Consider the following 23,387-nt stretch of genomic DNA (forward strand, 5'->3'; position numbering starts at 1 on the left):
GTTAGAGGCGAGTAGTGCATTAACTGTCAGTCATGCGTGGGAATACCTTCATTACCTTGCTGAATCGAGTGCAGTGTATTTACTGTCAGTGTGGGTAAGAACGTCAGATTTCAGCCTGCACACACACACACACACACACACATATCTCCACCACTGCCAATCTCTCCACCATCACTCGACACTGCAATGTTATAACCTCATTATAGTGAAATGTAGGTAACACATCATTTCTGCCGCTGTGGGTAAAAAAGAAGGGCATTGGTGGAGATGGGCTTTGATGTGGGGAGGAGGCAGTGCACCTAACCCGAGGAGCGTTCAGCTTCCTGCATGACTAACATGTATGACTGATTGCCCACGTGGATGGATACAGTTCAGATATGTATGTGCAGACACCTCAGATTGTTACTGTATGCAGGGTGTAGCAGTGCATGCAAGTGTAAGTTGTCCTAGAGGGCACGTAAGCAAAGTACAGAAGAGTGCTTTTTTACCTTTGTTATTAGGTTCAATATAAGTGACCGAGAGACTCATGATTAAAATGCATATGTTTTGTTAATGTGGGATTATCCAAACAGAAAAATGAGTTAACAAAAAGATCCATTCATTATCTATGCTGCTGATCCTTTGAAGTTCGCAGGGAGCTGGAACCGATCCCAGCCGATATCACACCTACGACTACTCCAGGAGGCTTTTAAACCGATCCTGTTTTTTCTCGACCTTCGGACTTATCACTTTAATCCGATCCAAAATAACTGCTATGAAGGGACGAGTCTCAGATCACGGTGTGGACCACGGACCAAAGTTTGGTCTGATCAAAAGAGGCGGCCTCTGTCTGGATCCAACTGAATCATGGCTTGGTTTCTTTGCAGTTTGATAACACTTTTTTGGGATAGTTCAGAGTTTGTGACCAAGTACATGTAGCTGAGACAGCATTCAACCGTAGAAGAAGAAAACAATTGCACAAGCGGCTCGCAGGAGTCTTCCCCTCTGCATACTGATGTTACAGTGGCAAGGAAATGAACAAAATTAACCTGTTCAATTTCTCCATTTAAAGGAGCAACTGTCAAGTATAGGCAGATTCAGCCCACATAGGTGAAGATGATTGATCGTACATATGTCATACAATAGTCTACAGTCTCCCTGAATTGCAATGTGACAACAAAAGCTAACTGCATCAAATACAACAAAGATATGAACCTTGGTCAAGACATTTGAATGTTAAAACGCACACTTAGATTTTCTAAACTGCATGTCTTTGGAATTTGGGATAAAGCCATAGTACCAGAGAAAAACCACACAGACGCAGGAGAACATGCAAACTCTCCACCGGTCGAACCCCAGTCGAACTTTACTGCTGTGACGTGACAGCGCCAATCTCTGCATGTAAATAGAAAGATGACAGATTCAGAGGTAGTGCAGGAATTTGGTAAAGTTACTTATTTAGTCTAATTTCAAGAGGAAGAGGAGAAGACGGATATCAATCTCCCGTCCGTGAGTTGAGTTGGGAGCAGGAGTCAGAACATGTTAAAGCTCAGTAGAGCAGCTCAGCACTGGCATGGTGCCTGCTCACAGATCGTATCATCTCTGAGCTGCAGTCAGAGATGCTGCAGCAGAGCAGTTATTTATTCGTTGTACCCTCTTTAAATAAGTGAGCCTCGGAGGAGTTGTTCCACGTATTCCAAGCCAATAGTGCCGTGTATTTGTGAAAACTGAACATGAAAGTTTATCGATTTTAAAAGAACATCTTTAAAGTTTTTTTAACATACAGTGCACTGCTCCTGGCTTTGGAGAAATTATACAAACTACAGCACGTGGAACTGTGAGGATACTCTCGCATTTGTAAAGTTGAGCTTTGACTTAATTAATTTATCTTACAAGAGAAAATACAAATATTGTTCTCAACGCGGGAAAAAACTTGCCAGCATCCATTCGATAACCAAGCCGAAATACACAGATTATGCAGGTTACTGCTTCTCAGATGTGAGGATTTGATGCTCTTTGTCATACCTTATAGTGAATTATCTTTGGTTTTGGATAAATTCACAATGAAACAATCGCTGTAGCATTAGTACTGTTTATGAGTCTCCAAAATGCATCTAAAACAGTAGAGAGCGTACCTCTGCCAATTGCCTGGTTCTCTTAAACTCAATCTAGCAAGTCCAAATTTAACACACTCATTAATGACGGATCCCTTAAAATTACGGATCCATTCAGATCCCTGACTTGTATCCCGGCAAATTGGTTAAAATCTCACAATCGTCTCACAATGTTATAGAAAGTGAAAAAAATAAATATGCTGGATTCTTTCCCTTTGTCCGAAATCAGCACCAAATTCGAGAGATCCAGTTTCCTTCCACCAAGTTTCATGAAGACCTGCTCAGTAGTTTTTAAGGTAATCTTGTTTACAAACAAACAAACCAATGGACAGGACTGAAACCATCACCTCCTTTGTGGACGTAAAAAACATCAGAATTGTTTAGTTAAGTCATCAGAATGGCCGTAGACAGGCAGATCCTGCATCTCTGCATTTAACTCACAAGGACACGGTTTGTTCGCCAAATGTTTTGCTTCTAGATCAGTATCGATGATGAAACAGTTAAACAGTGTTAAAGCTTAACCCGACACCTACAGCCATCTCAGTCAGCGGGTCCTCTGGACAAACAGACGACCCCTGACATGATGCTGTTCTCATTACAGCTCCTCCGGCATGTTGCCTACAGTCACTCACAATCGTGACTAATGCATCTTGACTTCTGTGATCCTACGAGTTGCTTTGCAGTTTTGCATGGGTGACTTACTTACCCTTGACCAGTCCATGACACCAGTCATCGGGCCTTTGGAGCTCTTCCTTCTCTCCCCTTCTAGAAAAATGTTTTGACTGAAACGTCTGTCCAAAGCCTACTTGAAATATCATAGAACCAGGTGGCCATCTTACCGGTTGTGCTCTCCGCAGCATACCAATTATCTTTGGAAAGCGTTGTCACGGCTCCTTGGTAATGAATGAGACATCTTGTCCAATGTTAAATATTTATTTCAAGTTGATATTGCATGAGTCTGGTGCAGAAACAGAAAAACTCTGAACCACAGAAAAGACTGTATTTGTTACTGAGGCTGGCAGGAGCTGCACCACAATCATCTCTGTCTGACCTTCTCTCTTGTTCCGCATGACTCATGACCTTATTTGTTGATTGGCTCTCTCGTTTCCAGGACGACCAGTCCATGTTTTTCCAGTTCGGGCCGTCCATCGAACAGCAGGCCTCCGTCATGTTGAACATCATGGAGGAGTATGACTGGTACATCTTCTCCGTTGTCACCACCTACTACCCCGGGTACCAGGACTTCGTCAACAAGGTAAACAAGCAAACAAACACTGCATATGACATTGAATACATATGTATGATATATCTATATACCATTGATTTTCTGCTTTATCATCAAGGTAAATGCTCCATCTTTCTATATAATATACCACTTGGGAATGAGGTAAGGACAGACATTGGAGATTTCAGGGGTTGCATCCTTCTGAGGCTGCATTTGGAGACAGAATTGCATCACTGCAGTGCGGCTAGGCTTTCCCAGTTTTAAGGGTGCTCCCAATTCGGCCTGAGAAACGATGAGTGGATCCTCCCCACCCTTATCTCTTCCAGGATTAAGTGCACCCTTGCAGAATTGTTGTAAGAATTTTTTTTAAAGAATTTATGACGCCGGCAAGAGACAAGACGTCCAATGCTTGAGTATGAGGCTTCTATTCCAGCTAACAGTACACATGTTCTGAGGGGGGTTGAAACTTTCTTGCCGTGTCCAACTGCCAATTTCATTTTGGTTTTGGCCATGTTGACTGTGTCCTCTGAAGGATGCGACCCCTGTACTGGGACACAGCTTGTGAGGACTATAATCTTCCAAGATGCATGTACTAGTTTTTATAAAATACTGACTTCAGAGGCAGCAGGATACTTATCATTACAAAGCTAATTGTCTTTTTCCACCATAGATTCAAATGAGACACTCAATTTTATTCTGGCTCCCAGGCGCATTAGGATTATTATCACTTTTATCATTGAGGGACCAATTTTAGGAGCCATGACACTTCGTTAGTAGTTCCCACATTATTTTCTTATCCTTTTGATAAGACGTTACGTAACTTGATCGTCTTTATAATTCATTTAGCTGTTTATTCAGCTATGACCAGATGGCGAAATGAACCGAAACAAAGGCAGTCATAAACTGGTCTTGAGTCATAATTTCCAGCAATTTCAGAAATGATGAGGCTGGGTAGAGTCTGAGGAAAGAGGGGAGAAAGTTCCAATTTCTGATTACTTTAATGGAAAAGGCAGATTGGCCGAATACGTCTGTCTGAACGCAGCCACTCACTGAGGATTCAACCTCCTTATCTCCAGGGCTAAGAACAGACGTTTTTATGTCTGAGATTCTGAATTACGTTGAGCATCAGACACCTGAAAGAATTTAAAAAAAAGTTACCTAATCATATTTCCAAATAATACTGCCGCATTGAGTGTCTTTCCTTTGACAAAAGTTTTAGAGATGATTCGGTGTAAAAGAAAGGAAATCATATTAATCATCTAAATGGAGGTTGTGTAGGAGGATACTGAGAGTCCACACTCCTCCGAGGGGCTTTTCACTGAAGTCAGATTCGATTCATGTTTGATAAATTGTATGTTTATCTCATACTTAGTGCTATAGTTTAAAAATACCTACTGTAAATCTGCAAACGATATCAAATATAATGGAAAACAAATATCTCAAAGCCTTGTGAATTATATAGCAAAAAAAACATATTATCAGACATCATGAACTCTCTTCTATCCTATTCCGTCCTCTCTCAAGTGAACCATAGACATAGATAGAAGATTCTGAATGCTTCTCTGCCTGTTATTCTTAGTATACATTAACTCCATGTAATTCTCTTTCGGAGAATTACTTTCTGACCTTAAAACAAAAACATATCTGAACAATCTAAATAGCAGATACAACTCAGGGATCCACAACTATAAAAATAAGCCCGTTTCAGACATTAATCTCTCTAATCTCTTTGTCTTTCCAAGTTGACATCTTTTTCTGTGTCTTTCATGTGTCTGTCACCTTTTTCTTTTTCTGAGATTTTCGTGTGTTATTTGAGTTTTACGTCCATACAAGTTACAAACTTCATCAGCACACCCTCTCACATTTCCCTGTATTCTCACATGGGCTCCCCGGACATTTACATGCGGGCGGGCAATAAACGTTCCTTAAAATGTGTGTGGAACATCTCACTCAGAGATGTATATTTTCAAATACAGTCCCTCTGGAGAAATGCAGCAAAATATTCTGACCTCAGTGAATGTTTGAAAGCGCTCAAGAGAGCGTTCCTAAAATCCCTTTGGGCTGAACCATTAGATGTTGTGATATGAGCCCATAGAAATATACATTTCACAATATCTCCTTGTGTGTGTGAGGATATAGCATTAAGATTACCTAATCTTGTTCTTGTTACATTTACAAAAAAAATCAACCAAAGCTTCCTACTCCCAGGAGACATGTAAAGACAGAACAGTTTTGCAATCTGGGAGCTGGAGGAGGAGACAACTCAGTCAGTTTTGTTCCAGTTTCTCTCCTTAACAACTCAGCCCACACTTTTTAAAATCACATTTCCATTTTCCCTCTAGGTTCGCAGCACCATCGACAACAGCTTTGTGGGCTGGGAGCTGGAGGAGGTCCTTCTGCTGGACATGTCCGTGGACGATGGCGACTCCAAGATCCAGAACCAGCTGAAGAAACTGCAGAGTCCTGTCATTCTGCTCTACTGCACAAAGGAGGAGGCCTCCACTATCTTTGAAGTGGCTCATTCTGTTGGCCTCACCGGCTACGGCTTCACCTGGATCGTTCCCTCGCTGGTGGCCGGAGATGCAGACCATGTTCCCTCTGTATTTCCTACAGGTACACCCTTACACAAAAGAGAGACCTATGCTGTGGCCTAGATGATTATCTAAAGTCCTCTGTTGCACAAAGATGTATAGTGTTCCACTATCTTAAGATAGGACTCATTTGCTACAGATTCTGGTAAAATAATGAAATGATTAAATTAAAAACAAGGCTGAATGAGCATTGGTGTCAAATGCTGAGCTCTGTTAATGGTTGGCTTCTTGAAGAACTCAACAGTTATAAAAACTTTGTTTTCCCACGTTATAAAATATCAGGGACGAGCTGAGATGCCGAGGCTCTCTTGGTGTGTTCATGTTGGCAATGTCTGCTCCTCTCATTCATACAGAGATCTCAGGGTTTGTTGAGGTCAGCAAAGTATTTACATGCTCTGGTTTGAGCAGACAATTGTTTTCTGATGTATCCACCCCTGCCAGACAACCCAACAATGCTGGCAATGTGTTTCACTTTTGTTTTGCTGTGTTTCTTTAACTTTCCCTTAATCTTGTGTACGGTTAAATTGTTGAAAATTCCTCTCTACCTTTCTAACATCAAAATGTATAGGTTATTTTTAGTGGTGCACTGATGTATCAGCCGTAATTCGGCAGCAGCCGATATTCGCCTTGTCGGCGCATCGACGCATCGGTATTAAATTTGACTTTCCCCGATGGCATTGGCTGATTTTCATTGGTATTGTAACAACCCCGCCTCACAGATGACACAGAACTTCTTCTCTTATTTGTAACTTTATTTAAGTTAACACGAACATGTCACACTCCTTGTTCCTTCTCCGACACTCATCACATCAACAACCGTCTTCCACACTTACTTCCTCATTCACCCCTGACCCCCAACAAACAAGCCAATGAGAACCTGTCATCCCACACAACCCCACCCCATCGGTCTAGAACTGTCACATGCCCCACCCCGACCGGTTCACCGACCCTCAGGACATCTCAATACTCCTTTAACACAGTGTTGTAACTGGATATAAGACATAACAAAACATAAGCATAAACCCAGTCCTCAAAACAGGTCAATCCGAGGACGGCTGTTTTAGACAGGGTAAAACAGGTGCGGTTTTAAATGATCCTTGTGGTATTTTGACCAAAATATGTTACAGACATTTCATTAAGACCCCAAGGAACCATATCAACTTGTGGTAAAATGGGCATAGTATGTCTCCTTTAAATAAAGTTTAGTTAAACTAAAGAGTGTTTCATAAATCTGATTGAATTTGAGCTCATTAAAAGATAAGATTGATAAAGGGCTGAAATAATTTAAAATAGTGCTTTTTTTAAATGTAGTTAAATCCACTAAAAAGGAAGATTGAGTCCTTCCCCAAGCCCAGTATAGATGTTTCCGTTTCTGCTTTGACCAGTGGAAATGGAGCTGTGTGTAGTGGAAGTTGAGTTGTAAACAACTCTGCCACCATTTCTGATGGGATCTAGATGATCGCCATTGGCTCTTGTCTGCCTGTCATTCACAGGATTTCGAGTCCTTGTCAACTTTTCTCCGTAGTGTAGATGGGTTGAGCTGAAAAGCCAGGTCTCCTTCACAGTGAATAGCAGCCTTCACTTTCCCAGAATCTTTATGAGTGAACAGCTTGGCACTGTTCCTGGCCAGTCTGACAAGTTTCCTTGGACAAATTAAAATGACTGGCAATGTCCTCACTGCTATGTTTCCAACAAGTTAGGGCGTTTGCAAAAACTCTCTCCCTTCTTATAACTGAAGTTTCATTTCATCTGCACATTTTAAATTTATGCATAAAAAAAAACTGTGTGCAATTGCAGATAGCAGTATATATCAATCTGTAATGATTTCAGTTTGACAAAGTGAAATAAAAACCGACTTAGAGAATCAATGGCAAAGTTGAGACCCGATAGTACATCATCACTTACAACGGACCCATCTATCAAAACTTGACTGAGAACGACAATGTATTCGTTGGAAACAGACGCGATGTAGCCTACATGTTTATTTGCATGTAGAAGGAGGATGTGAGATGCGATCGCAGGTGCTCAAAGGATCTGAATATTGTCAGGTATGAACAGGTTTTGTAATGATACACATGACACATTTGATTAACTGGCATCCACCGACGTTTTCTCACCTCTGATGAGAAGAAACATGGCAGCAGACTAAGGCACCAGATCTGTGAGGAGCGAAGAGGAGACAGTTCCTTGGCTCTTAGTTCAGAGTTCACATTCTAAGCGACTTCCTATTGGATTTTAGTGGCCCCACCAGAGACCACTCTAAGATATTTATCAATCAATCAATATAGTTTTATTTTGTAGCCAATATTCACAAATCAAAATCATCCTCATAGGGCTTAAAACTCAGAAAATGGTGTAACATCCTCTGTGCTCAACCCTCGACTAGGTTGAGTAAAAACTAAAATAACGTAATAACAATATTTAATACTGTCATGAGAAAAGACGGTGACTGGTATAATCATAGAGGTGTATCAATGTTTAAAGTAGGAGGAGTTTAAAGTTTAAACTGAGATCTCATATGCTTATGTATGAAAACGTTTATTAACTGCCACATGTACATTTTTTACAGAACCCCCCCCCCCCTCTGTCTTTCTCAACTATATGACTATCATCAGTTTCATTCTTTTTTCTGCTTCCTTTTTTAACCTCTATCATATATTTTTCTGTCGTGAGTGATTTTCCTTTTGACCACCTTAACCTTACTGATTCTCAATGCCTGACTTTATGATAGAACAGCTCTGATGTGGAGAGATGAGGTGGAGCGTTCAGTTGTAGTTGAGAGTTTTTAACAAGGTGTAACTTTGGTGCCCTCCCCACAATATTATACTGTATATTGTATTTATCTATGGATCTTTTTGAATTTAAGCACACTATAAACAGCAGAACTGTATTACCAGAGTCTTCCCATCTTCATTCAAAGATCCCATCTTGTGTTTAGAAAGAAAATCAGAGAATCAAGGGCCAGACGCCAAACTCAAGATTAAATCAACTCGTGTTAACAACCCTTCATTGATCATCACATTAAAATCCAGTAGTTTATTGAAATATTCTGTCGTAAGTTCTCAAAGACTTTGTATAAAAAAGTGGGCACAAGTGACAGATGGGCTTGTTTGCATATATGCTAATGTATTCTCCTGGTGTATATGCGCTACGCTGTTCCAGTTAGTGGCAGGCTGCATACCAATTTCTGTTAACCGCAGGTAAGCAGGACTTCAATTTGTTTGGGGGATCCTCTGGAACTTTCTGCTCATTTTACCTTCAATCCTCATGTAACACCATACATAAAACGGAGCTGTGGGATTAACATCCAAGAGGATTCCCAGTGATGTTGTTTTGAAAATCTCTCTCTGGAGAATTGGTTCAGGCAGGAAAAAGACCCCTCTCTCATTTTGCTGTGCTCCTTTGATTGGAGTATTTTGGTCATGTAATTCCATGTACTCGTATGTCCCATTTTAACGCCAACGTGACCATGCAGTTTTTGCCTTTTTTCTCCAACAGATTTACACAAAATCCAAACCAGCCGCGGAAAATGACCTAAAAACCCTGTTGTTTATGGGTGTAAGAAATGGATGTTCCTCATGCTTCACAAGACAAACATAACAAAAGTAGCTGGAGGAGAAGTGACGCTCATATTTATCTAATTTCCCATGTGTTTTCCACCTGTGTGATCATTTCTATTTTTATAAATAGCTCTTAATTTCGTCTCACTGCTCTTCCACTTTCCAGCCTCCTCTAACACGCATTCGTCATTTTTTTGTGTATCGTTTTCCCGTTCTGCATTTTTTCATTGCACTCTGCTTCCCGATTTGTATCCTCCCTTCTCTTTCTCAACCTTTTCCCCCCTTGTCATCTTTATGCCGCTGCTCCGGAGACAGCTGTGGCCTCAGGCATTGTGTTTTACAGTTTGTCTGTCCATCCACCCCTTCATATCAACCAATACCTGAGGAGCGCCTAGAGGAGATTTCCTCAAACCAATCGTAAAGTGATTTGAATTTGTACTTTGTAGAGGTCAAGGTCACTGTGACCTAAAAAACCACGTTTGACCATAAACTTGTTACTAATTTCAGATCATCTTACTAAATTCGTATTAGTAGTATTCATTGCATATATTATACGAGTCTGGACAAACATGGAAGTCAACTGCAACTTGTCTGGTTGGCGAATGGCAGTGTAGCCACAGGTGTTGATTCTACTTCTACACGTTTCTTTCTACCTCTTCTTTTCCGTCCCACTTTCCAAACGTTCCTCCCTCTCGCCTCACTCCCTCTCTCTCTTTTCCAGGGCTTATCTCTGTGTCTTATGACGAGTGGGACTACAACATTGAGGCCAGGGTCCGTGATGCAGTGGCTGTTATTGCCACGGCGACCTCCACCATGATGCTGGACCGGGGGCCACACACGTTGCTGAAGTCGAGCTGCCTGGGGACACCGGACAAAAAGGGCTCCAGCACGGGCCACTCCAAGGAAATACTGAAGTGAGTCCACTCTGGGGAGTTGGTGGTTATGGGAAACAGGGGTGGCGGAGGGGCTGGAATTGACAAATATGTACGTAGATAATATGTGTTTTAAATATTTTGACCAACGTCCCAGATCAACAATTGCACAGTCACAGTTTGGCTTCTCTAAGTAGGTGCAGCAGGTCTGGCATGTTTTCCAGCTGATGTGATTTGGATGATGCTGGGCGCTTCCACAACTACCTTGTTTGGTCTGGACCTTCTTTCTTTTCAGATTGGTCCAAACCCCAAAAGACAGGTACTTTAGGTCATAGGTCGGAGACGCTCGCCTGTCTACAAACCAATTAATCAAATCTATGAGTATACGCAACCCACCTCGACCGAAGTTGCATAAGACAGTGTTAACATGTCAGCCAAACTCTACAGTAAGGCTACCACTTCCTCAAATGTATGGTGTATGGTCCAATAGCTCCAGGCTTCATGTCTCTCAGGACATTGTGCAAACACCACATTTTATATTTTCAGCACAGATTGTTTCCTGTCTGCGCTGTAACAATTTACGCGTTTTGATTAACTGTTGTTTTGAGTTTAAATCCAGGTCACGGAACATGACAGTTTTACCTGCTGGGGGAAAAAAAATCATGTTTATGGGCCATGTTCCCCCAGTTTCATCAGCTTTTACAATTATTTTGATGGAGAAAATTTAATTGATGGATGGATGCAAAAGCAACAAAACACCCAAGGCAACGAAACAAAGACAACAAATAAATGTTGTGCACAAATACACATAGTAAAACAATGTAGACACCTTCCCAGAGGAGAACCAGTTTGTTTAATTAGCCAATAAACATCTAAGAAACAAGACGACTTCTACCATCATGTTGTCTTAGCTGGAGCTTAACCCACAGCCATCGTTAAAGGAAAACATCCTTCTCTTCCTCTGAACCTCCTTGTTTTGCTTTTTGGCGTACTACAGCACAAGCAGGAGCATTGGTATTCAATAGTTAATCCCCATTTAACTTCATAGGGCCTACTTTTACTGTTCTCATTGATCAGGGACTCCACAGCTAATTGAATGCTTGGGGACAACGGGATTAATGAAGAAAAAGAACCAAAGAACAACAGCGGGGTTATCGCCAGCACACAGAAACACGTGTGTGTGCTGTTTTAGCATGTCACTGCTCTTTAGAGTTTAGACTTATAAAAGCTTGGTATTACTCATGCCATCCCTCATTGTATATACATGCAGTACGTGAGCCGTACAAAGCGATGCGCCCGCCTGCCTTTCAAACCTCCTGTTCTTCCCTAATATTTAACATTTCCTCTGTTTGTGTTTGTTTTTCTTGACAGACATTACACAACCTGCGCTGTCTCCTTTGCTTTAATCTTCAGAATGAGTTTGATTTATTACAGTACATTTTGGGTCGTGTTTTTAATATCAGGAGCACTTACGCGTGCCGTCTAGGATTCCTCCACCAACGGGCCTGAGATAACAATAACCCTGCAGCCATGAATATTTCAGTCCCTAAAGGACGCTATCAGACGCAGGCTTAGCTCTCAATCATCCTTCAGGCACACACCTGGGACGCTACTTTGCTGTGTGTTTGTGTGTGTGTGTGTGTGTTTGTGTGCGTGTGTGTGTGTGTTTGTGTTGAGAGTGGGGTCATGCACATGTGCGTTTTCCAACCAACCATTCCATTTTTCTCCATTTGACTGAGCGAAGGCAGGGATTTTGGATCGCCCGATATTTGTGGTGACCCCAGGGGCTGGAAGCAGCCCGACACACACACTCACATAATTCCACCTTTTCCATCCCATCGTCCCCGGAGACAAAAGCAATAATAAGGCCATATGTCTCCGCGTGGTCCTGTACAGCTAGGGGCCACAGCGGGCTGCGTGCACGCTGGATTAGCATACCATCCCGTCAGTGCTAATGGGAGAAGATAGGAGGCCCCCGTTGAGTCACGCTCCCCGATATGTTTAGGGGCTACTTGACCTTACGGGGCACACAAACAAACACATAACCTCACACGCTCCGGCACAAACACACACAATCAAAGGGCTATAGAGAACAACCAGTGTGTCCTACCTCACAGAGAGCACAGGAACTCTGGGATGATGAGAAAATATGCTCTAAGTGGTTTGGGATGAGGCGCTCAGGGGCTTATTTATGCTTGGATGTTGCAGGGAAAGGGAGGATTTCCTGTTATTTGTTTGTCTGTGTGTGCGGTTGAATTCAAATTCCTTCTCAAACACCCAGTGCCGGTGTGCAGAGTCGCTCCTTCAGATGTGATGTGAGGGATGATTACTGTTTTTCTTGTGAGTTTTCCTGTGATCTGCCGAGACATTTGTCTTCACGTATGTGGGCTGGCTGTGTGCGAGGCCCTTCAGCGCAGCTCTGTCGACAACCTCTTCTGCAGGCCATCTGGCACTTTTGCTGCCTCTTGTGCATGTTATGGCGAGCATGTTGCTCTCATCCTATTTCACCTCTAAAGAGGCATTTTTTCCTGCAGCAATCGAGTAATTTTGCATTTTTCAATAGCAACAATAAAAGTGTCGGTCTGAGTGTTTGTTGACAGGCCAGCTGGGCATCTAGACAATAAGTGAACGTGTCTTTGAATGGACTCTTCTTCAGCAGGGAAGAGGGTGAATTTACACATCTCTGTCACCTGCACCTTCCTGTTTCTTTTTTCTATTTTTGCCTTGTCTATACTTTATGTCTCTGCGCCGGTGACAGCCAGTGGCCCGAGTCAATATGTTTTCTGGTTGTAAATCCGTCCGTCCCATTCCTGTGAACGCGATATCTCCAGTATGCCTTGAAGGCGATGAAGCTCACTCACAAGAGCTTGCTGATTGGGTCTTCTCGGTCATATTGTAGCCTTCGCAGATTTGTCAGAATCCTATCATGTGACCTTCTTCTGGAAGAAAGCAGCCGGCATTAGCCTCGGTTACCAGTATAGAACATAACATGGAAGCATTACTGACCCTGTTGTCTTTGCTAAATGCTGTAGTGAATTTAAATTCATCAACTTACAATGAATGCTAACATGCGTAACAAGAAAAACTTCCTGTTTACCCCAGCAATATATATATATGCTTTTCAGGCATACTGTGGTAGTTAGTATGGACGGGGATTTAAAGTGATATGGAGCCATAATGCTTATGTGGACAGTGGTTGTTTTGGATTGAAAAGGCTGTTTTCAAACAACAGTTTCATCTTTAGTGAAAAACTCAGTTTCCTGAGCATCTTCTGCCTGTCACGCTTTTTGTCCTTTTCATCCTCTTGCTCTGTGATGCTCCTGTCAATGCTTTCTCCACTCTCAATGAAAAGCTCTTTCAATTACATGAAGCTAAAACTTTTCTATGTACTTGTTTCTTTAATCGGTTTGTGTATAAATCCACTTTTTAATATGCCTTAATTGCAAATCAGTCAGTACAGAAATGTCTTTGCTTTTAGATTTTGGGAGATTTACTCCGAACGTTCCCTTTGAAATTACGTCAATTCATTCTAATTTTTCTCAAAGGAATAATACACAACAAACACACAACATGCAAACCCTAATTTAACTGCATGTGAAATGTTCTGCTTATGGCCCATAGCTGTTTTTAATATTGAATGGAGGGGTTGGCGTTGACTTAATGCACCCCGCAGCAGTGCCGTGCAAATCACACGGAGCCAAGATGTTTTTTTCAAGTTTGTTCAAATGTTAGCTCATAAAAATATGCTTTAAATTAATATATTTTTGTAAAAGCTCCTTTGAGTCAACGTTTGCTCTAAGCAAATTTATTTTAGGCTACATCCAAATATTCATTGTATTTTCTGCTTTTAAGTAGAAACACAAGGCTCATACAGTGTTTTCAAACAGTTTCTATTATAGCTTATAATAAAGTGAAAGGATTTGCACTCTGGAATCTAGGCTTGGGGCAGTACAGTGGTGCAGTGGTAAGAAGGTTCCTGGTTTGAATCCTGGCTGGACCGGGGTCTTTCTGTGTGGACTTTGCATGTTCTCCCCTTTTTTTTTCTCCGGGTTCTCCGGCTTCCTTCCACAGCGCAAAGAACAGATTGGAACTCAAGAAACAGAAATTACAGGTCGAACTACTGCAAAGACAAAGCAATGACAGGCATTTATTGAACAGCGATGGATTATTGTCCCTTAAAACAACAGAAAATGTGACCAAAATTGTATATATTTTCACCCATTAAAAATAAATAAATTCAGATGTCCTTCCCAGGTGGTGAGTGTCCGAGGAGACGTCTTCAAGGACAGAAGTAAAACCAGTAGATTTCAGGCTGTGATCCTTATTTATTGATGATGTCTGAACCCCAGAAATAAACACAGACACGTGGCAATACACAACTTTGGTTGCCTTTTTTTTGTAACATCTGCTGTTTCGTTCCCAAGCGATCGACTAATCGATTAAAAGCTCAGTGGTCCCAGAACTTTATGAAGTTTCCCTGTTGTGTTGAAATATTCTTGAGAAGTTGCCTCCCTAAGATCCAGATATATAGAACCTCATATGTAACCTTACAACAAATGTTGAAAAGCAGCTTATTCTGCTCCAAATGAGCAAATTTTCTCTTTGAATCAATTTTGTTTTTATGGTGCCTGAGAACAAATTCGTCCACTTTTTTTTATCTTGAAAATACATTGATTATTTGTCTGAATAGCATCAATAAAAGAAGGCCTTTGAGGTTTGCAGGCTGGTCAGTGTCCTTGCCTGTTAAGTGCTGGTTCACATTCTAAATTAGAGACAGCTCTCTCTGATACAGTGCCCCCTCTCTCCAGACTCCACAGGTATCTGTCTGATGTCTCCTGCTCCACAGGGGTCCTTGTGCGCCCAGATGACATGGAGCTCCTGTGGACTCACTTATTAAAGGCTGCGGCTCAAAGAGACTGTGAGCCTCACATCTTTCCTGTGTGCAGTCCACAACACTTGTTTTTGTTGTCGAAGCTGAGCCACCAGCAACAAATGAGTCAATAAATAAGCAGTTTTTCTGATTTATATGGTTCATATTAAATCTCAGCTTTTAGATTTTTATCATGTCTTTAGATTCAGATTCACAGCTGTTAGAAAAGCGTTTTCAGAGTTATGGTCATTGGTCTTAAGATTGAAGCAAAAAACACAAATTCAACTTGCAGAACGATTTTTGTTTGTGACAACATGTCGGCGGTCTGCTGCAGATTTAATCAATATGTCTGGAGGGCAGTCAGATTCTTTTGATTTGAAGGACACAGAGGCTTTGACAGTGTCACGTTGGACACAACCATGCTGATCATATAAATTTAAGTTTGAATATATGTGTCAACGGTTATGACGGCATGATAGCCGTCATAACCGTTACAATTTTGGCTGGACTCAGAAACAGACAAGAAAATTCACCAAAAAAGGGCTTATAAGTATAATGCTGGAATTACAGGGAAGTGGAAATGGTGATGCCTGTGTGCTGAGTATGGACATGATGTCCTTGGAGGTGAAGAGCAGGCTGAAGGGTGAACAGGTGGGCAGGCAACAAGCAGGCTACAAGGTTCAAGGAAACTAGAGTTACAAAGAAATAGCAAACTGTTTGTAAAGAGGTGAAGACGGACACAGGACAAAGGAATGGGAACACGGGGAGAACACAGAAGAGAGACAAGCATAAGAGCAGGAGTCACAGTTCACATCTGTCCTGAGTGATCCTATCGAAAGTGGACAGAACATCGTTGAACATTATTGTCACATAAAAAAACTACAAAATGATTCACCAATATTTTTGTATGAATCAGGTAATGAAATGCACATACATTCACAACACAAATAAAAAAAAGAACGAGCAAAACTTAAACTAAGAATTTAAAACTAGAATTTAGATTAAAAAAAAAAACTAAATTTAAGTTGCATTAGGGTGAGCCCACAATACTCTTTTCAGCCCTCCACAAAACATATATATTTTGATGTTTTAATAAAGATAAACTGAACGAAATAATGTTTAAAAATAAACAATCTTGTTCGAAAGAAATCCAGTAATATGGTATTGTGGTGAAGAGGTTAATTGGCTTTAATGGTATTTGTCGCATATGCCCTGCAGTAATTCCTGGGTGACACAGTTCTCACACCCTTTGTGTGCATTACCATATTTAACACATTCTACATGTTGCATCATCCCCTCACACAGTCACTGCTTCTGTCCTTGTGATGTACAGTGGTGACCCTGTTTACCCTATCGTTAGAAGAGTTAGTAATACTACTGATCTGCATAAACAGAAATACAAAGATATATATATATATATATATATATACAGAGTATGTGTATTTTTTTATATCCCTGCTTTTATCTTAACTCACCGATAGAAGAAAGTCATATCACATGGCTCTTAGAAACATGTGAAGAGATATGAGGCAACGAGGGGGGATTATGTCCATGCCATTGATGAGTCAGTGTCTCTGTAACTAAAAAAAAAAATTCCCCTAACAGCCAGTGATTAGTTGGGGAACAGTTGGTGAGCAAGGCGCACACGAGCGCTGCATATGGCTGTGATGAAGCCACATGAGGTTCTGTTAGTTGCTCGTCCCAGTAGTTTTCTCTTTTTCTTTTTTCTCCTTTCCCTCTTCCAGCAGAGTCAGAGGGGAGTTCTGACATGAGAGGGGATCAGAAGGCGCATAAAAGCTACATCAATAGTACAGGGCTACAAAATGATAAACAGAGCAGCCTCCTCCGCTGTAAACTCACAGCATGCTGGCGTCTTTGTAAAGCCACAGGTTAATGTGCGGGCAGATGAATGGTATTGATGTGGGACTCGATGCGCCACTCAGAGGTGAGACGGAGAGATTGATCTGAGGAGTGAAAGACGGCGTGAGGGGAAGTGGATAAACACTCGGGTTTAGACCGAAAAAAAAAAACTCCCCTCTCTCTGTCGCTCGCTTTCTCCCGTTCAACCTCCTGGGTGAGATTACTGTTCCCATGGCAACGCAGCTGATTGCACGAAAATTGCTGTGGTTGTGGGCGCCATGGCAACACGTTACATTACATTATATTATGGTGTTAAGAGCCTCCCCGTCTCCTCAGGTTTCACTGTTGGGTTAATGTCAACCTGGCACCTCATCGTGATGACGGCACAAACATGGCGTCAGTATGGCAACAAGTTGGACCTGCCGAGCCTCAACTCACGCCGTCTCCATCTTTCTTGGTTCTCTATTCAGAGTGAGATTATGTTTAGGTGGCTAATCCCCTGTTACATGCGCATTACAGCACCTTTGGGGGTGTCGGCCAGCCAGTGTGCAGCAATGGGCATTTTCATGGAGGCGTGAGTCATATTATTGACTTAGTCCAAGCATGGAGCCTACTTACCGATGTGTTTGTGTGTGTGTGTGCTTTTGTGTTTGTGTGTGAGGTTAGATATAAATACAGTAGAAGATATTACAGATAGAGGTACTCACAGTTATAGTAGGAGGTAGTTACAATCTTGTGTAAGTGTCAGGCATTGTGAATAGATTCATTGTCTTATTTTCACACCGTTGACTCGGTCGGTGATGAGCATGGGGTAAAATGTGCCCATCACCTCCTTCTTTAAAAAGTCTGCACACGACATTCACACACACTCACACACACTCACACACACGCTGCCCCTCACTCCTTGCATTCAGACAAGATGTTTATTTCTCCAGTGGATTTTCTTCAGAGGCAGAGCATCTCCATGGTGATGGCAACCCACAGATCAGGACAACGAAAAGAGGGAAGGAGGCAGCAAGGGGAGAGAGATGGAGAGAGAAAGAGAGTGTGTTAGCTTGTGTGCGTGTGTGTGTGTGTGTGTGTGTGTGTGTGTGTGTGTGTGTGTGAGAGAGAGAGAGAGGATTCCACCTCATCTGCCACGGCTGCACACTTGTTGACACATATTCTGATATGTAGTCACACAGGCGATTAATACACTCTCTCAAACCTCCTTGCTCTTCCACTTTTCTCCGCTGGCGTCTTGATGCTGCCCTCTTTCTCTCTCTCTCTCTCTCTCTCTCTCTCTCTCTCTCTCTCTCTCTGCTCTCTCTCTCACTCTCACAGCCTCCATATACTCCCTCTCTGTGTTTCTAAGTCTATCTGGTGCCATATACAGTATTTTACCAAAGCTCAAACTAGGTCATCTTTTCCATTTTTCACACTAACGTAGAAACCTGGTGGTGAAAGGCGTCATTAGAAAGGAGGTCTCTTTGCTTTTAAAACCTCATGAATTATATATTTATATGTGCATATGCATATCTACATTTATAGAAAATCTGTATTCTAAGAATCCAACAGTGTTGTGCCTTAGGACCTCATGCATGAAAAATACTATCTTCTTTCAAAGGTATAACACAGATTCCTAGTTAAAATACATGAAATAACATTCAGCAGAGTAATCAAGAATCAACAAAGCAGATGTGTTCAACGGGATCATGTTAAACCTGTGGATGACAGATAGGATAATTTCCATGACCGTCTCCAGCCACTATATTCTGCCTTAACTAATTTCACAATTACACTGCCAAGTCTTTGAACTTAATATTTGACGGCACTGAGTTATTATTACACCAGCTGTCTACGGTTTGCGACTGAAATATTTTAGCTTAATATTTTAACGTTCAGGACTTTCATTTTGTATATTTCTCCCAGCACTCCCAGTTTCAGTATGTTGCCATTCATAGAGAAGTTACGAGCAGCTTGTACTGTTCTGGTACTCCTGTAATGCTTTGTCTGTGTCCTTAAAGCTGCACCAATCAGTGTTTTCATAATAATGTTGAAAGACATTATTATGTGTTATGTCCTTAGACTAAACTTTGGCTTTAGATTAAAGTAGTCAGAAGCAAAGTTGTGAACTGCAACTAATAAATGATGTGCTAACTTTTTTTTACCTCCAACACTTCTCACATAATAAGGTTTGGTTAAGTGCATCTAAGAAAGGGCACAGCTACAGTGAGTTCAGAATATACTCACACAACCTGCACAGAGGAGCTAGCATCAGTCAGTATGTGCATCCAACGACTGGGTAGTTATTACTTTGTTCTGTTTTAAGAGAAATATTTGATTATTCCAAATATCCTGTAGCTTCAGTTTTCATTTTATTTTGAATCATTATGCATTTACTCTCTCAAAAACAGATACAGATGAATTAGAATGTGTAATGTTTTGCCATGAAATAGCCTTTTCTACATTTAATGAGAATTATACATTTCCAAAAGCACAGAAGGAACTCGCTGTCTTTTCTTGCCGTATAGGTTGATTTTAGTGAAACTACTTTCATCTTTGAGCTGTTGCAAATGTTTTACTGACGATGGCTGATCGAGCATCTAAATAAATATATGAACATATCAGGTTCTTGCTTTGATGAACACGGAGAAATATTACCTGACTCTGCAGTTCTCGTCATAAATCTACAATATGTTAACTCAAACCCCTTGGTGCAAATTTTTTGTTTGTGGAAGGATATCTTATATATAATGAATGTTTTAACATCAAATAATATTGTAAGTCTATATGCTGCACATATTGTTTGGAAACTAATGGCCATATTAATATTGGTAATTCAAACTCTTACTCTTGTCCTCAGGTACCTCATGAATGTCACGTTTGAAGGCAGAAACCTGTCATTTAGCGAAGAGGGTCACCAGATGTTCCCCAAGCTGGTCATCATTCTCCTGGACAAGGACCGACAATGGGACCGGGTGAATATCTTCTCTTCATTTGCCGTCTCTCTTCTTCTTCTGTTCTTCTTCTTCTCTTCCTGTGCCCAATTCCCCACTTCTTTATTCTTCTAATCTGTCCTCTTCAATTTTTCGCCCTCGGTGATCTGACGCGTCTGTCACTTTTGTCGTTTGGAGTACCTGCTGCAGTAGCCTGTATATCACACAGCCCTCCTCCCGTTCGCTCCTGCAGGTTGGCAAGTGGGAGAGGGGCTCTTTGACGATGAGGTACCATGTGTGGCCTCGCTTTGAGCTGTACACTGGAGTGGAGGAGCGGGAGGACCACCTGTCCATCGTGACTCTGGAGGAGGCGCCATTTGTCATCGTGGAGGATGTTGACCCGCTCAGTGGGACCTGCATGAGGAACACTGTGCCGTGCCGCAAACAGCTGAAACTCAGGTGAGATTCTAATGTTGGATTTGGTCAAATCAGACTTGTTTTTGTGTTATTTCACAAACACATGTGTCACAATATGAATGCATGTTAATATTTTACAGAGCAGCAGGCATGTAAAGCACATATCTACATTTATGGGAGACTGTACAGAATCTCTAATTTGTAAATATGTGAGTTGAAAATGAGGGGTCTACTGCTCTCTATATTTTTTGTGGGAAAAACGTCTTTCTCACATAAAATATTAATTCAACATCCACATTTTTTCCATCACCATTTAAACCCAGCATGTTGGTTTAGCTGGAGACTCTCAAAGAAGTCTCAAAAGTCTGAATGCATTTTGAATTTTGTATATTATATACTGTTATTGTATAAAAACAAGTTTTCGGTACGTAAACTGTGCGTAAAATATATTCAATTTACTCCTTGCGATGTGTGCATTTATACGATTATTTTACATGTGTTCAAATTGCATGGTTTGTGTGCGTTTGGATTTGAATTCCCATTTGTCAGTCAACAAAATGAGGAGTCAAGGCCTCAAAAATATAACTTAGCGTAGGTCATACAGTTTTTATTTCAACACCGATATAGCAATATGAGTAATTTAAAACATGTCCGTTGTAGCCTGTGACCTTCGTCATGTTCCCAAATTCAGTTTTCAAACCGTAAACAATAACCACCAGATAAAAACCCATAAAACACAAACAGCTGAAAATTAAGCAAACTGTGAATGTTAAGAAAAGATTTGAAGACATTGATTGATTGAAAGATGCAAAAAGAGTGCATAGAATGTTCATAGTTATGGAATATTGTGCTATTTTCTTTCTATTTATACTTTTGTCCACTCCCACTGCAGAATGCCTTAATGGCTCTCCTGCTTTTTCCTCGTGAGATTTTTCCTCTCACCATCTCCCCTCCATGGTCTTGGATTCTCTCCCTGTCTTCCTCCCCCACCTGTCTCTTCACCCTGACCCTCTTGCCATCCACTTCTCCTTGGTGTGTGATAATGAATTTTCTTCATGGGCCTTCTTTTCTTTCGCTAGCCCACCTGAAATCTCCTGAGGGTGTCCGACATCTTCTGGCTCACTGGTTTCTTCATTGACTGATCTTTCAACCTGCTCTTTCTGCGATTCCCCCTTTTCTCCCTCTGTCTGTCTCTATCTTCCCTCAAAGACTTCCTCGGATACATCATTTCAGGAAAAGACAGCAAAATGCCACAGAAAATCCATCCTATCCTGCCAAAAACACCTCATGGGCCAGATGCAGATAAAGTGTGGACGTAGCCTCAGTGTCAGACAGATAAACCTCTGTGTTCACATGTCACACAGTGCCTTTTATCTCAGTAATCATGAAGGTTGTTCACTTGCAGGAGCTGAATTCATAATCCCACCATTGTCTATAGATATGGCTTAACAAACCCTTGTGTCAATGCAAACACACTAAAACAAACACATTTGTCCTTGGTCTGGCTCGGGCAACGTCCTCCTCCCAGCTCGCCAAAGTCACCATTGTGTTGTTCCCCACCGCTGTTGTGCACCTGTACCGGCTGTGAGCCACAACAACCCCCTGATTGATGACATGCAGCTCGGTCAAGTTTGTCACTTGGTGTTCATTATGCTCTGTCACCTTGTTACAGTCTAGCTGCCAGGGGTAATGTGTTAACCTGTTTACTTGTGCCAGAAGAAAATTGCCGTTGGATGCAGGATTTAATCAGGCGATTAAAAAAAATGACCTCAAAACAGCAACAAGTATCACCTAAATTCTGTCTCTCTTTCTTAATTTTACTTTTCGGTGCCACATTGTTTAATCTCACATGCTCCGTGTGCAGAGGGAGCAAAGCAGGGAGGGTTAGATGCATAGTGAAATGTGCAGTAGTATTTCCCAGAGCCAAAGAGGACATATTTTTCTGTTCAACCAACAATCACACGTGACAAAGAACAGCAGCATTCTAAAGTATTAGTTTTTACTGGGTATGTCTGACCTATGGTGCTTTCACTGACCATTTCCCTGTGTCTTTTGTTATATCACCAAGGAGGTTATGCTCTCATCTGCATTTGTTTGTTTGTTTGCAAGCAAAATTACACAACAACTACTGGACAGAACACCACGACACTTGGTGGAAACATGTGGTATAAGTCAGGGAATCAGCCTTTAAAGTCTGCTGAAGATTTGGATCAGGGGGCAAATCCAGGACATATCTGTTCACTTTCTTTGTGAGATGAGGGCATTTTTCCACACATTTTTGTGAATTTGTCAAGAAATAACACAATGAACTTTGTGATATCTTTAGAGCTCTAATATATATGAACAGGTGAAGTGCACATCTGGATAAATAGTCAGATTTTTTGAATCACAATGGATTTTTCCAGGAGCGTTCTTCATTTGGTTACTGTATTGTTATAAATATTTTTTTCCAACCATATCAGAGAATATATTTTCTCTTTGTACATATGTGTATCTGATGCAATACATGCACTGTATGTGCAATGTGCTGATTAAGTGGTATGCTCTTTGTTGCGCTTCTAGTTAAATATGCACTTAACAGTTGATTATGGTCAGTTTTTGGTCGGCAAGAAAACCTGATCTCGGACTTGTTTCTGCTTTTGAATCTGCTACATGTGCACCTGAAACTAATTACTGTTGAAACATTCTCTCCTCTTCCTTCATCTTTACCTCCTCTGACCCCTTCTTCTCCTCCTCTTATCTCCCACCAGCAACCAGACAGGTGATTCAGGAATTTACATCAAGCGCTGCTGTAAAGGTTTCTGCATTGACATCCTGAAGAAGATCGCCAAAGCTGTTAAGTTCACGTACGACCTCTACCTGGTCACCAACGGCAAACACGGCAAGAAGGTTAACGGCACCTGGAACGGCATGGTGGGAGAGGTGAATACGACTTTCTCTCTTTCACACATGAACCCAGTCACTCCATGTATTGCAGCTTT

The 23,387-nt window shown here is 41.4% G+C and overlaps 1 protein-coding gene across 1 annotated transcript in view; it reads left to right on the forward strand.

The window, feature by feature from the left end:
• Positions 1-23,387, forward strand: part of grin2bb (glutamate receptor, ionotropic, N-methyl D-aspartate 2B, genome duplicate b) — a 75,694-nt gene that overhangs the window by 27,764 nt on the left and 24,543 nt on the right. The window contains exons 2-7 of the mRNA XM_062388872.1: positions 3,205-3,348; positions 5,661-5,931; positions 10,191-10,383; positions 19,917-20,031; positions 20,243-20,448; positions 23,157-23,328. Of these exons, the coding sequence (XP_062244856.1) occupies positions 3,205-3,348; positions 5,661-5,931; positions 10,191-10,383; positions 19,917-20,031; positions 20,243-20,448; positions 23,157-23,328 (1,101 nt within the window). The remainder of the gene's footprint in view (positions 1-3,204; positions 3,349-5,660; positions 5,932-10,190; positions 10,384-19,916; positions 20,032-20,242; positions 20,449-23,156; positions 23,329-23,387) is intronic.

This window comes from Platichthys flesus, chromosome 5, assembly GCF_949316205.1.
Source record: "Platichthys flesus chromosome 5, fPlaFle2.1, whole genome shotgun sequence".
Taxonomy (NCBI): Eukaryota; Metazoa; Chordata; class Actinopteri; order Pleuronectiformes; family Pleuronectidae; genus Platichthys; species Platichthys flesus.